The sequence below is a fragment of the Dreissena polymorpha genome, chromosome 16 (genome assembly GCF_020536995.1).
Source record: "Dreissena polymorpha isolate Duluth1 chromosome 16, UMN_Dpol_1.0, whole genome shotgun sequence".
NCBI classification, from domain to species: Eukaryota; Metazoa; Mollusca; class Bivalvia; order Myida; family Dreissenidae; genus Dreissena; species Dreissena polymorpha.
This window is the reverse complement of record NC_068370.1, coordinates 2,146,400-2,162,277: the sequence shown is the minus strand read 5'-3', so window position 1 is coordinate 2,162,277 and position 15,878 is coordinate 2,146,400. Positions and strand designations below refer to the sequence as shown.

The following is a 15,878-nucleotide window of genomic DNA, read 5'->3' as shown; positions in this document are numbered from 1 at the left end:
GATCCAGATGAGACGCCACAGAACGTGGCGTCTCATCTGGATCCAAACTGTTTGCTATTCTGATAGTATTTTTTGAAAAAAAATCGAAGAAATGTTAATTGTAGAAATTCAGCAGACGACATTTTAGTAGACGATAAATTTCCCAGCATGCAAAGGGTTAAGGAGCCTTCCAAGAAAATAGCCTTTGCAGACTTATTGCGGAGGACACTTTCCGCTTATATGGTATTTTTTGTTTAATGGAACTTGTGGACTGGAAGACCAATCAGGGGTGACACCTTCAAACATGCATTAAGCCCCCTTTCCCTAGAGAAGGTTCATATGAATGGCTTAGGAAACACCTACTTACTTGATTATTTAATTATCAAAAGCAGACCATTCTATTATAAAATTGCTTAGTTGTATAGAGTTTTTCATTTATGATTCTAAAACAGCCACTAAGTAGAAGAAGAACAGTTCAACTAGAAAATGAAATATTTAAGATAAAAATTCTTGTATTTATCACAATTCTCCAGCTAGAAAAGTATATAAGTATCTGTACAGAAATAAGCAAATAAGAGACGACCCATGGATTTGGCATGGGACTGATAAAAATGTTATAACATTTCGTTGTGTGATAGACAGTTTGGGCTCTATCTTCAATACACTACAAAAAAAAACGCATATTTTTCTAGAAACTGAGGTCCTACTTGGCACTTTGTATGGCAGCACGTCTGTGAGCAGTCCAGCCTGGATTGCATCGGCTGCGAACTTGTGGGACCGCATGGCAAACTCATCCTGAAAACACCCATAAAATTGGTTCCTCTAAAAGTCTATTTAACTTATTTTAATAATATATACTCAACAGCCAAATGTCTACATAGCAAGTCATACAACATCAGTTTCTTCAAATTTGATGTTTGTATAAAAGGTAAAATGTTGGGTTTATGGTTTGATATTCAAGTACATGACTTCAATCTACATAAGTCAGAGAAGTAAACAAGCACATTAGGTGTCATTTCCCTCACAGGAACCAATGTATGGAGAAACCTATAGTCAACAGTGTTTCAGTCCTAGAATGGTATTTTGTTAACCAATTCCTGGATAAGCTGGTTTACCAGAAATGAGTATTGAGAGGTGCCATGCTTGAATCAGAGATTGAGGGATAACTTCAGCAGATATAATTCTGTACCTAATCCCCACACAAGTTTTATGACTGGGTATGAAATCAACAGTAAGATTTGCAGTCCAGCCGTCAACAAACAGAGCTAGAAATCCTGCCAAAGTTGAGTAGTTTGCACTAGTGTTTATAATATATACCTCTGCTATACAGGGCACTGCCAATATAGTAAGTGCAGCATGTCCTTAACATCTGAACAACAGAATGTGGAAATGACAAATCTACAGCTTTCATGAACTAAGTAGAGATTGTTGTATCTTCTACCACACAATATGGAAATTTGTGTACTTATATGTTTATCTTTTCTCAGTTAAATCTTTTTTCAGTAAGTTTTGTGTTATAAATTCAGCCTTGTCCCCATGTTCTAATGCTCTTGCAGACACATGCAGTACACTACCTGCGCCAGGCGGGTAATTCCAAAGGCTGTGCACAGTCTATCAGCAGAGTGACCCATTGTCTCACTGGTGGAGAACTCAGCAACAGCAGGCAACTGGAATCAGATATAATGATATTATGGGAAAACTTGGGTTAATGCATGTGCTTAAAGGGTCATCTCATATTGGCCTGTGCAGTCTTCACAGCTTATCAGGGACAAGACTTTCTGCTTTCATGACATTTTTATTTAAAGGAAGTCTCATCTTATCCTAAATCTAGTTGATGTGGAAAGTATTGTCTTTGATTAGCCTGTGCAGATTGAACAGGCTTATCTGATACAACACTTAACGCACATGCATTTAGACCAGTTTTCCTAGAACAGGGCTCTAATTGGTTCGTTTTTGCTTGTCAGGAATTTTTATTTATTTTTTTACATCATTGCGCAATTTATAAACACACCGCAGTAATTCTTAGAACCATAGTGTGAAATGAGCTCTGTAGTGTTAATTGCCCCCCCCCCCCCCCTCAAGACAGTTGTCAATTCTTGAATTGATCAATCATGCATTTATATATATTTATTATTAAAAAAAGCAAATGGTTGCATAATCCAATTGGTTATATGTAAACCCTAGTACAAAGAAAATGCAGGGCTATACATTTCTGTCTAATGGTTAGTACCATATATTGCATATTAATTAGTCATTTAATACAGTCATTTCATATGGATGTGTTTTTTGGAAAAGGAGGGGGGCCGTAAGCCAGGAATTTTGTGGTTCGTTAATAAATTAACAAGTGTCATTAATAAACAAGAGCACCGCAAAGCGGGTGCCAACACTATGCTGTGGGTGCAGTTTTGAATAAATGAAAGCATGTCAGAAGTTTTATATTAGAGGTCACAGTGACCTTGACCTTTGACCTAGTGACCCAATTAATGGGTGTGGCGTGTAGAAATTATCAAGGTGCAGCTACATATGAAGTTTCAAAGTTGTAGGTGGAAGCAGTTTGATTTTAGAGCCAATGTTAAGGTTTAGCACGACACGGACGGCGGACGAGCTGGCTATGACAATACCTCGGGTTTTCTTGGAAAACAGCCGAGCTAAAAATTAATTATCCATGACAAATTCGCAACACTATGTCCCACAGTAAGACAACAGCAAGGAGCCAGTACACAGGTGCAGTGGAGTGCTAAACATTTTATTTTGCAGGGGTATGGTTCACATAATAAAGGATTAATCTAAGCCTCTCATACTCCCCCACCCTACGACTCACCTCAGGGGTCCAGACAGCCGGGGACATGGCCTTCCACAGTAGCTGCAGTTTCTTGCCCGTGGTCTTGGCCTTGCTGGAGTCAAGCATGATCTTCCTCATCTTTCGACTGTGCCGTATCGGGACGTCTGACATGAACTCCACCCCGCCTGCCACCACTGCCTCGCACTGACCCGCCGCTATCAGGCCAATAGCTGGAAACAGGGGTAAAATATGGCTAAAAAATGTGTAGATAGTCAGAGTTATACTTGCCCAAAATTACAGCCTCTTACAGGCTGTTTCCCAATGGCAAAAATTAACATTTTTTTCCAAAAATTCCCCAAAAAGATGCCAAACGTTTTCGAAGAAACTCAATAATTGGTATATTGAGTTTATAATACAGCATGATAATTCTATAGCACTTTATCATATAAACTTACAAATGCAATTTAACATGCACAATAATGTTTTTTATCATCAGATTTATGTTTCAATTTCCCAAATTCCATGGTTTATTGAGCTGTTATTTTTCCCAATCCAAAAGCCACAGGCTGTAAAAATATAAAGCAAAAAAAATGACTGAAAATGAGGTATCAGGAAGGCTCCACTGGATGTTGAAGGTAAAACAATACATGTGTGCCACGCCCTGGGAAAACATGGCTTTATGCATGTCCGTAGTATCACTATTTATTGGACTGCACACGCTCATCAGGGACAACACTAATATCCCAGAACAAGGCTCTAATTGTGTCTTGTTCTGAGAAAATTGGGCTTAATGCATGTGCTTAAAGTGCCGTCCCAGAATAGTCTGTGCAGTGCGCACAGGCTAATCAGGGACGACACTTTCTGCTTAAACTAGATTTTCGGTAAAAAGGGACTTCCTTTAAACGAAAAATGCCATTAAAGCGGACTGCACAGGCTAATCTGGGACGACACTTTACGCACATGCATTAAGCCCAGTTTTATCAGAACAAGACACTATTGATATCATTGTGACGACACTAGTTTAACATTAGAGTGATACCTGTAGTGATGGCCTGGTTAGAAGAGATACACGCCTGTGTGACTGTATGGGCAGGAGTTGTATCCTTGAAACCAGCACTCAGCATGGCCTGAAATAGATACACAATCCATGGTTACACACCATTAAATATGGTATGGAATACATGCTCCATCCATGGTTAAACATCACTAGATATGGTACGGAATACATGCAACATTAATGGTTAATAACAACTAAATATGATATGGAATACATGCAGCATCCATGGTTAAACACCACATAATATGGTTTGGAATACATGCACGGTCCATGGTTATATAATACTAAATATTGTATGGAATACATGCACCATCCATGGTTACACACCTTCAAATATGGTATGAAATACATGCACAATCCATGGTAACACACCGCTTACTATGGTATGGAATACATGCACCATCCATAGTTAAACACAACTAAATATGGTATGGAATACGTGGACCATCCATGGTTTCACACCACTATTATATGGTATGAAATACATTCACCATCCATAGTTACACACCACTTAGACTCTAAACCTATAAGTTCGTGCACCTTAAATTTCAATGGCATATCTTTCGTGAAAGATCATTAGACAATAAATAAACGTGATATATACTTTATGATGTATCTTTTGTTTAACAAATAACGAGTGAAGTATGTTGGTTGACAGATAATAATAATGGAATTACGTACCTTTAAACATTCGTGTATATGGTAGTCTGCGTCACACAGAATTATCCTATAAGATTGTGCATCGATTTTGATGACGTCACAGGGAAGCCCTGGGATGTGTTTATAATAGCCGATATATGTTTTTGTGAATATGTGTTTATTTGTATTAAATATTTGTTGTTTTAGATGAATTTCGTGAATAAACTGTAATGAAAATAATGGTTTAAACAAAACTGGTCTTCATAAAAACGAAAGATGAACGGTGATAACTTTTTTCAGAGGTCTCGATAAAGTGTATTTACTAATGGAAAAAAGCTAAATAAAATTCTATTCACAATGGGGGCATAAAAGGCTGTCACCCCTTCTAATGACAGTTGTTTTGTGACAAAATCCCAAATTGACGCAGTGAGAACCTTTATCGCAATAGGCCGGACACGATCTTAACGTATGGTCTCGTGTCAACATTTGGGGGAAAATTTTTCCGCATATACAGCATACTTTAATCGTATTGTAATGCAAAGTACAGAGTCCATAATACAAATTCTAGACGGGCCTCCAAGGGAAACTACTCTTACAACATTTTACGATCAAAACATTGACAAACATAGCCGTCTGGTGAAGGAAATGTGCAGATTTTAAACATTGTTTAGGCTATTTCTTTGGAACGAGGTCAGAAAAACAGACAATTTATATCATATTTATTGGTTTTTTTCTCATGATTGTTGTCTTATCGGCTGTGGAAATTCTCACGTTACAAAAGTGAACAGTTTCCGGGTACGTGCGTTCATATGCTGCTTAGAAGTTTACGTCATAAAAAGTACACGATCTTATAGGGCTGCACGAAGTTATAGGAATAGAGGATAATATGGTAAGAAAAACATGCACCATGAATTGTTACAAATCACTACATATGGTATGATGAGTTAGCATTAAGATGTATTTATGAATTTTCTAATACTACCAGTATTGTAATTAGAAACAAGGGCTGTTAGTAAAACATGCATGCCCCCCATATGGGCTGTCAGTTGTAGTGGCAGCCATTGTGTGAATAAGTTTGTTGTCACTGTGACCTTGACCTTTGACCTAGTGATCTGAAAATCAATAGGGGTTATCTGCCAGTCATGATCAATGTACCTATGAAGTTTCATGATCCTAGGCCTAATTATGCTTGAGTTATCATCAGGAAACCATTTTACTCTTTCGAGTCACTGTGACCTTGACCTTTGACCTATTGACCTGAAAATTATTAGGGGTCATCAGCCAGTCATGATCAATGTACCTATGAAGTTTCATGATCCTAGGCGTAAGCATTCTTGAGTTATCATCAGGAAACCATTTTACTATTTTGAGTCACTGTGACCTTGACCTTTGACCTAGTGACCTGAAAATCTATAGGGGTTATCTGCATGTCATGATCAATGTTCCTATGAAGTTTCATGGTCCTAGGCGTAAGCATTCTTGAGTTATCATCCAGAAACCATTTTACTGTTTCGAGTCAATGTGACCTTGACCTTTGACCTAGTGACCTGAACATCAATAGGGGTCAGCTGCCAGTCATGATCAATGTTCCTATGAAGTTTCATGATCCTAGGCGTAAGCATTCTTGAGTAATCATCTGGAAATAATTTTACTGTTTCGAGTCTCTGTGCCCTTGACCTTTGACCTAGTGACCTTAAAATCAATAGGGGTCATCTGCCAGTCATGATCAATGTACCTATGAAGTTTCATGATCCTAGGTGTAAGCGTTCTTGAGTTATCATCTGGAAACCATTTAACTATTTTGAGTCACTGTGACCTTGACCTTTGAACTAGTGACCTGGAAATCAATAGGGGTCATCTGCCAGTCATGATCAATGTACCTATGAAATTTCATGATCTTAGGCCTTAGCGTTCTTGAGTTATCATCCGGAAACCAACTGGTGGACAGACCGACGGACCGACCGACATGTGCAAAACAATATACCCCCTCTTCTTGGAAGGGGGGCATAATTAAATCTGCAGTTATAATAAGCACTGATTGGCTAGCAAAACAAGGAAGAGAAACAACTTAAATTATAACTGCGTACCAATGCAACCTTTTATTACAGAACAATCTAAACACCAGTTCTTATTAGAACTGATAAACAATTTCATGCCATTCATTTGAATGACTAAGTTTTATATTGAAAAACATACCTCTCTGGCAATGTTACTTGTCTTCACTTCTTGAATCACAGTTCCATACACAACATAGTCAATGACATCTGTAACAAGAGACGTTTGTAAAAACATGCATGCACCACTTTTCTGGACAGTTGTCCATGTGACCTTAACCTTAGATCTCTTGATTTGAAAATCCTAAGAGGTTATTCTTTGTCAAGACTAAGCAGCATGCAAATTTACATGGTGCTATTAAGTCTCAAGATTATGTGTGGAACCAAGATCATGATAAATTTCCCTGTGACCTTGCCCTTTGACCCGATGACCTCAATCTACATATGCGTCTTACTTTCCACCCAAAAACAAAAGAAGTAAACACTATACAAATATGTATGAACATATTTCCTGATACAAGCCCTTGTGACCTTGAACTTGTCACTGTTGACCTAAAAATCCATAACGTCGTTCTTTCCACCCAAGTAACCAGCATGCAACCTTTTTATAAATTTGCATGATTGTTGGTTGAACTTTATCAAACAGAAGTGTAAAAATAAATTTCCTGTTACAAGAAACTGTGACTTTAACCTTTGACCTGTTGACCTATAGACTTCTGTCCTTTCTCAATGAACAACTTTACCAATGCTAATCTTAGGGCAAAGCATCGTGAACATGTATTCTGACAAACCCCTGTGATCTAGACCTTTTACCTATTGACCATAACATTGTTTGACATCTTACTTTCCTCCCAAGTAACCATCATCCTAATATTCATGTTTAAAGATCAAAGAATTTTCTAGATGTAACATGGAAACAAAAGGTATAGAGATTGACCAGCCTATTGACTGACCAACCAACGTGCAAAGCAATATAGCCACGCTTCTTCTGGAGGGGGGCACAATTAGATTAACTAAACATGTAGTGGTTCAATATCACATTATTTGGTCATTAAACAGAACTGTCAACAATTCATCCTTATTAGAAGAAACTTTAAAACTGGAAAGTGAAAATTCATAGTATTAAGCATTTAACAATTAAAGCAAAATTCCTTCATCTTTTGAATAGCCAGGATTAATAGGTATTTGCAACCCTTTTTTAATAATGATGTAACTATTAGCTACCCACCTTTATCAACACCTGTCCTTTTGATAAGACCCCTACAACATATGCACACAAAAAATTAATATATTTCATTCAAAAGACAAGAGATGTGTTTGTCAGAAACACAATGCCCCCTATTGCACCGCTTTGAAGCCATAAATTTGACCTTTGACCTTGAAGGATGACCTTGACTTTTAACCACTCAAAATGTGTAGCTCCATGAGATACACATGCATGCCAAATATCAAGTTGCTATCTTCAATATTCAAAACATTATGACCAAACTTTAATAAAGGTTAAAGTTTTAGGAAAGAAAAAGACAATGATATTTGACATTTGACGTTGAAAGAAGACCTTGACCTTTCACCACTCAAAATGTGCAGCTCCGTGAGATACACATGCATGCCAAATATGAAGTTTCTATCTTCAATATTGCAAAAGTTATCAAACTTTAACCAAGGTTAAAGTTTTGGGACACACACAATGAATGAATGACAGACAGACAGGCCAAAAACAATATACCCCCGATCTTTCGATCCAGGGGCATAAAAAAGCATAACACTAAAAATTTAACAATATTGTGCACTGCTTAAAATAAAATTGATGCAGTTATGAACTGATATTTCAGGCACTACATAGACATTTTCCCACGCATTAATACAACCAAACAATATAGAATAGTCATAGTGGGAAATGGTACTTAAGACATATGCGACCATGGTAGCTCCAGACCAGCCAGAGAAGTCCTGCAGTCTGTTCAGGAGGAGCTAGACTGTCAGCTACAACTTCATGCAAGGTTTGCTATTCTAATAAGCAGACAGGGTAGCTGCTGACCAGACTGCATAGGCTGGTCTAGATCTACACTGGACACATGTGGCTTAAGACCTATTGTGGCAGGAAGTGGCTCATAAAGAAAATAGAACAGGTCAACTTCATAGCATTTTTGTATAATCAAGAAACTAGGACATCGCTTAAAACATAAAATCCCAAATCTTACATTTACTTACTATGATGAAGGTATCATTTAAGGAGATGAAAAACAAAGCATTCTTTAAACAAATTTTCTTTTCTGCTTTCTAGCTCAATTTATGTAATAAACTACTAAGTATTCGAAATAGTATTTGAAAAATCTGACCATGGTGTGATGAAATTGATTTGTCCAATTATCTGGCATGCCAAGGAATGAACAAGTTAACAATTTTTCAAATTAACTACATGTTTGCTTAAAATTCAAGTTCCAAAATCATTTCCTAAAACAGACAAAGAGATCAATATGCAATATTACCACCTATTATAATAATTGCAATATTATTATTATTATTATTGCAATATCAATATGCAATATTACCACCTATTATAATTATTGTCTAGTACATTACATTTCCCATCAGCCTGCATGAAGAACAGGTACGATAAATATGAGAATGCCAATGTCCATTCACTTACGACAGAGTCTTGGTTGCCAGATTGTGAGGCATGAGGTCCTTATAGTCTGTGCCCGACATAAGGAAGGGAGTACGGACCCCTTCCACCAACACCACATTGCGCACATTGGGCTTGGCTAGGGTCTTCTTGGCTGCAATTTACATTAGTGTTTATAAGTGGTGCATTCTGGGAAAATGGGGCTAAACGCATGTGCGTGATGTTTCATTCTAAATTAACCAGCGCAGTAAACACAGGCTAACTTAAAACAACAATTTTACACTTTACGCCTAAACTAAATTTGGGTTAAGAAGAGAATTTCTTTAAACAAAATTCAATAAGAGAAGACAGTGTAGTCCATGATTAGCCTGTGCAAGTTGCACAATGAACCAATCAACAGGTTCTAAATGTCGGACCATTAAGTTATTCTTAAAGCCCCATTTTTTCAATTTCATTTAAGGATAACAGACTAAAGGCTCTCTTTTAATCAGTTAAAAACTAAATTTAAAATGTATGTAACAGCAAACTATTTCAAATAATACGATTATGTGACATTCATGTTTTATAAATTATGTAATTTGTCTAAACAATGCATGTTTTATTGCTATTTGAAAACAGTGAGCACAAGCTAAACTTATTAACAGACTTAATAATAGTTGTGTGTACAGTTGCACAAGATAATCAGGGACAACACTTTCTGCTATTTTTTATTTTAAAGGGACTTTTTCAAAGATTTTGGCATGTATTGAAGTTTGTCATTAATTGCTTTATATTGATAAATGTAAACATTTGATCTGAAAAGCTCCAGTAAAAAACAAGAATAAAATTAAAGAAAGAAACAAAATGTGTTTGAGAAACACTATGCCCCCCAGCATGCCAAATATGAAGTTGCTATGTAGTGTATATTAAATGAGCGATTTTGACCCATATATTTGACCTTATACCTTGAAGGATGACCTTGACCTTGAAGGATGACCTTGACCTTTCACCACTCAAAATGTGCAGCTCCATGAGATACACATGCATGCCAAATATGAAGTTGCTATGTTCAATATTGCAAAAGTTATGGCAAATGTTCGACATGCTATGTACAATGGTTAAAAAGGTATAGGCATTTTTAAGTATATGACCTTGAAGGATGACCTCGACATGTCACCGATTAATAAATTCAGCTGTATGAGTAACACATCATGTAAAATATTAAGTATCTGTATAAAGTGGTACTGACGTTTTGGCATATTTACAATGAAAATTTACCTTTGTAAATGACCTTTGACCTTTCATGATGACCTTGACCTTAACATTGTACAAATTAAAATCTGCAGCTCCATATTCATTTGACAAGTCATTACGAAGTTATAGTGTATAGTAAATGAGCAATTTTGACCCATATATTTGACCTTTGACCTTGAAGGATGACCTTGACCTTGACGTTTCACCACTCAAAATGTGCAGTTCCATGAGATACACATGCATGTCAAATATGAAGTTTCTATGTTCAATATTGCAAAAGATATGGCAAATGTTAAAGTTTAGTGATTTTGACCCATATATTTGATCTTTGACCTTGAAGGATGATCTTGACCTTGATCTTTCACCACTCAAAATGTGCAGCTCCATGAGATACACATGCATGCCAAATATCAAGTTGCTGTCTTCAATATTGCAATAGTTATGGCAAATGTTTAAGTTTTACGCAAACCAACAAACAAACCAACAACAGACAGGGCAAAAACAAAGACATAAACAAGAGTTCCGCGGTCGGAGATGACCGCATTGAAGCCGGATTTTTGATTTAAATGACAGGAAAGTACCTTTCGTGTTTTTGTCAATGCAATACTTAAATTACTGAAATATTGTTCAAAGGTTTAGGTACAAGCATACCAAAGTTATAACATGAAATAAGAACTTTAACATTTTTACATTCAAGGTCACAGTGACCTTGACCTTGAAATGAATGACCTTGAAATGTCCAGTGGTTACTTACTAGTTCTGGCCAACCTTCATGTCAAGTTTCAAGACTCTAGGTCCAAGCATACCAAAGTTATAACAACTTTAACATTTTTACATTCAAGGTCACAGTGACCTTCACCTTCAAATGAATGACCTTGAAATGACCAGTGGTCATCTGTTAATCCTGGCCAACCTTCATGTCAAGTTTGAAGACTCTAGGTCCAAGCATACCAAAGTTATACCATGAAATAAGAACTTTAACATTTTTACATTCAAGGTCACAGTGACCTTGACCTTCAAATGAATGACCTTGAAATGACCAGTGGTTACTAACTAGTTATGGCCAACCTTCATGTCAAGTTTCAAGACTCTAGGTCCAAGCATACCAAAGTTATAACAACTTTAACATTTTTACATTCAAGGTCACAGTGACCTTCACCTTCAAATGAATGACCTTGAAATGACCAGTGGTCATCTGTTAATCCTGGCCAACCTTCATGTCAAGTTTGAAGACTCTAGGTCCAAGCATACCAAAGTTATACCATGAAATAAGAACTTTAACATTTTTACATTCAAGGTCACAGTGACCTTGACCTTCAAATGAATGACCTTGAAATGACCAGTGGTTACTAACTAGTTATGGCCAACCTTCATGTCAAGTTTCAAGACTCTAGGTCCAAGCATACCAAAGTTATAACAACTTTAACATTTTTTATATTGAAGGTCACAGTGACCTTGACCTTCAAATGAATGACCTTGAAATGACCAGTGGTCATCTGTTAATCCTGGCCAACCTTCATGTCAAGTTTGAAGACTCTAGGTCCAAGCATACCAAAGTTATACCATGAAATAAGAACTTTAACATTTTCGAGCACGCCGCCACCCCGCCCGCCCGCCCGCCCGCCCGCCCGCCCGACAACATCAATCTATAAGCCGAGATTTTTTCGAAAAAAATCCGGCTAAAAAGTAACCCTCAACAGGGCTTAAACCACTGATCCCTGGAGTAAAAGTTTAAGGCTTAGACCACTCTGCCATCTGTGCTCATGGAAAATTTGATGTATTTTATACTTTATATAAGCAATCCACATAGTTTCTAAAAATGTAACAACAACAACAGAAATCTCCAACTTATTCAATCGTTTCGTGTTGCAATGCTTTATAATTTTAAGGTTTTTAAATTGTCAAAAGATGCATATATTGGATATTTTAGAGCATGGTAAATGTTCAATATTACTGTTTCCTCACAAATATTATAACTACAACGAAAATTTGCGAATCTGAAATAATTTTTTTTCAATTTTGTCAATTTACCAAAACGTTAAAAGGCCCCTTTAAAGGACTTTCTTTTCAGCAAAAATCCGATGAAGGGGGAAGATGTCGTCCAAGATTAGCATGCATAGGCTCATTTGGGACAACACTTTACCTACATGTATTACGCCCAGACCAATTTTCCATGAATGAGGCTCATATTATCTACAACAATCAATCAACCTAAAACAATTAAGTAACAACAAATTCAATTTTTCAAGAAACCTACATTTTGAAGACTGTGTTGTGGTTGAAGCATTGAAGCATCTAGCTCCAGCTGAAAAGAACAAACATTTAGATTACTATTTAAAACATTAGCAGAGGTCCAGATAAGATGTGTATTTGTGTAAAATACTCATGGAAAATTTTCAAATACGCATTAATTATACTTTTGATAAGTTAAAAAAATCATCATAAAAATTGGCCTACGCATTTTGTGCAATTACCAGTTGGACCAACAGTGCCCCAATTCGGATTATTTGATCAGTCATTTCAAAATTCATGTTTATGTAAACAAGAGTAGATGTTCTTTATTATGAATACATGTTTTCTGTGTAACAAAATTATAAAATACAAAATTAAAGACTTCTGCGGGAGTATTTTAAGTACTCCCACAAAAGTCTTTGATTTTGTATTTTACTTATCAGCTAAAAAAAGTCATGAGTGAAATACTCTTTATCTTAAAAAATTATCTGGAGCTCTGCATTAGATTACTTCTTAAAAACAGTGAACATGAACAATATATATAGCAATTAGGTATTAAACAGTATGTTTATAAAATTAGTTGTTTATTTTATAATCCTTAAAAGTATTTATTTTAAAAATGTATTTACTTCTTTTATTAAGAAGTCAGTAATGTGAAATAGGTGCTTAACCAAAAAAAAGATATCCCACAACCAAAGTTCAATCTGGAAAATTGACCGAGGACAACAGCAAGCTCCAATATGAAAACCAACAGACTTACTAGGGGTTCACATTTGAAAAGAGAATGATATGCCAGGTTCCCACCTAATACACAGCATAGTCAACAAACTTGGAGAAGGAAGCATGAAAATATCTAGCTTTTTCAAAGAAAGCAAAGCGATGCGGAGGAAACAACAGGATCAGCTTCCAACAAATACAAAGTCCCTCAACCAAACTTACTATCTGCAGTACTCACCTGGGTAAATACACATTTACCACTAAAGACAAGAAGTGACACAAGCAAGAAAGCTCTAAATTTGACCATACTAGAACAAAGAAGAAATGTACCCACATGAAGAATGGATAAGGGTCTACATAGATCTTTCAGCAACTGAAGTAGTCAAAAGAGCTGGAGCAGTTCCCAGACGAACAATGGTAAGCAGAGGCAACATCAACAGGCCTCCACTACACAAACTACAGACCATGGATCATGCTGCAAACAATATCAACAGCAACTAGTGATTCCTTTTGTTTATATTTTACAGCCTGTGCGGCAGTGTGCCTTTTGGATTGGGAAAATATATATCATGAAATTTGGAAAAATGAAAATTAATATATGTAATATAAACAATTGACAGAGATATTTATTGTGCAACTGTCATGACAACAGCACTATAACACATCCCGATCAATATACTGCATGGGGTATTACTGTGAAACAGATAGTTGACGACACCAAATTGATTTGCTATTTTCACAACACAAAAATATATTGACAATTCTTTTCGGAAATGGCCAATTTTGGACACTGATTTTTTAGTGCGTATTTTACTCGGGTTTTCAATTTTTACCAATAAATTTTGACCAAACTCGGGGGTGCGTATTATACACGAGGGCGTATTATATTCGTGGATTTACGGTACTATAATGATTATAAATAACAGTATTCAAATTGTTTAACTGAAAAACTGCATTTTTAAATGTATATAATAAAGTGCTATGAAATACTTTCGCTGTAAAAAAAACCTTAATAACAGAATTATTGGCATTGTAGTAAAAAACTAACTTTAGGTGGAAATTTTGGTCATATGTTTTGGAACTGTCACCATAGGATGGCTTATGCCCCCTATAATCGCTTGATAGAAGTTATGAGCATTTTTCGAAACCTAAACGCTGTAAAAAAAACCTTAATAACAGAATTATTGGCATTGTAGTAAAAAACTAACTTTAGGTGGAAATTTTGGTCATATGTTTTGGAACTGTCACCATAGGATGGCTTATGCCCCCTATAATCGCTTGATAGAAGTTATGAGCATTTTTCGAAACCTAAACGCAGATTTCAAAACTTAAACGCGGACCCTAAGTTCAAGGTCAAGGTCACGGGGGTCAAAATTTGTGTGCGTATGGAAAGGCCTTGTCCATATACACATGCATACCAAATAGGAAGGTTATATCTTAAGGGACATAGAAGTTATGAGCATTTTTCGAAACCTAAACGCAGATTTCGAAACCTAAACGCGGACCCTTAGTTCAAGGTCAAGGTCACAGGGGTAAAAAAAATTGTGCGTATGGAGAGGCCTTGTCCATATATACATGCATACCAAATATGAAGGTTATATCTCAAGGGACATAGAAGTTATGAGCATTTTTCGAAACCTAAACGCAAATTTCGAAACCTAAACGCGGACCCTAAGTTCAAGGTCAAGGTCACAGGAGTACAAAGTTTTGTGCGTATGAAAAGGCCTTGTCCATATACACATGCATACCAAATATAAAGGTTATATCTCAAGGGACATAGAAGTTATGAGCATTTTTCGAAACCTAAACGCAGATTTCGAAACCTAAACGCGGACCCTAAGTTCAAGGTCAAGGTCACAGGGTAAAAAATTGTGTGCGTATGGAAAGGCCTTGTCCATATACACATGCATATCAAATATGAAGGTTATATCTCAAGGGACATAGAAGTTATGAGCATTTTTCGAAACCTTAACGCAGATTGTGACGGAAAGACAGACAGACGGACAGTCCGATCACTATATGCCACCTTTTCTTCGAAAAGGGGGCATAAAAATGTTACCTTTTTTATTGAGAAACAGACTGTAAGAGGCTGTAATTTTGGGGGTAAAAAACTTGCAAGGTATAATAAGAGTCCCAGATAGTCTTCCTTACACATGTTTTGACAGTCCTGAAAGCAACAACAGCCAACAAACAACCTCTGATTCAGAATTGTACTCCAGTCTATCCCTTCTCTTTGCAGAATACACGGAAATGATGAGGCAGAAAGAATAGAAAGGATGGAAATGGAAGAAGAAAAACAAAAGAACAGTGTCAGTCTAGAAACAAGAGATGTGTTTGTCAGAAACACAATGCCCCCTACTGCACCACTTTGAAGCCATATATTTTACCTTTGACCTTGAAGGATGACCTTGACCTTTCACCTCTCAAAATGTGCAGCTCCATGAGATACACATGCATGCCAAATATCAAGTTGCTATCTTCAATATTGCAAAAGTTATGACCAAGGTTAAAGTTTTGGGACAAAATGACAGACAGACACATACAATGACAGATAGGCTA

The 15,878-nt window shown here is 36.5% G+C and overlaps 1 protein-coding gene across 1 annotated transcript in view; it reads right to left on the bottom strand.

Moving 5' to 3' along the window:
• LOC127861856 (trifunctional enzyme subunit beta, mitochondrial-like) overlaps positions 1–15,878 on the bottom strand; it is a 38,467-nt gene that overhangs the window by 20,250 nt on the left and 2,339 nt on the right. Inside the window, exons 2-9 of the mRNA XM_052400572.1 lie at positions 12,628–12,675; positions 9,162–9,291; positions 7,740–7,771; positions 6,654–6,721; positions 3,801–3,888; positions 2,801–2,991; positions 1,554–1,646; positions 687–774 (exon numbers count right to left, since the gene is read on the bottom strand). Coding sequence (XP_052256532.1) covers positions 687–774; positions 1,554–1,646; positions 2,801–2,991; positions 3,801–3,888; positions 6,654–6,721; positions 7,740–7,771; positions 9,162–9,291; positions 12,628–12,675 — 738 coding nt within the window. The remainder of the gene's footprint in view (positions 1–686; positions 775–1,553; positions 1,647–2,800; positions 2,992–3,800; positions 3,889–6,653; positions 6,722–7,739; positions 7,772–9,161; positions 9,292–12,627; positions 12,676–15,878) is intronic.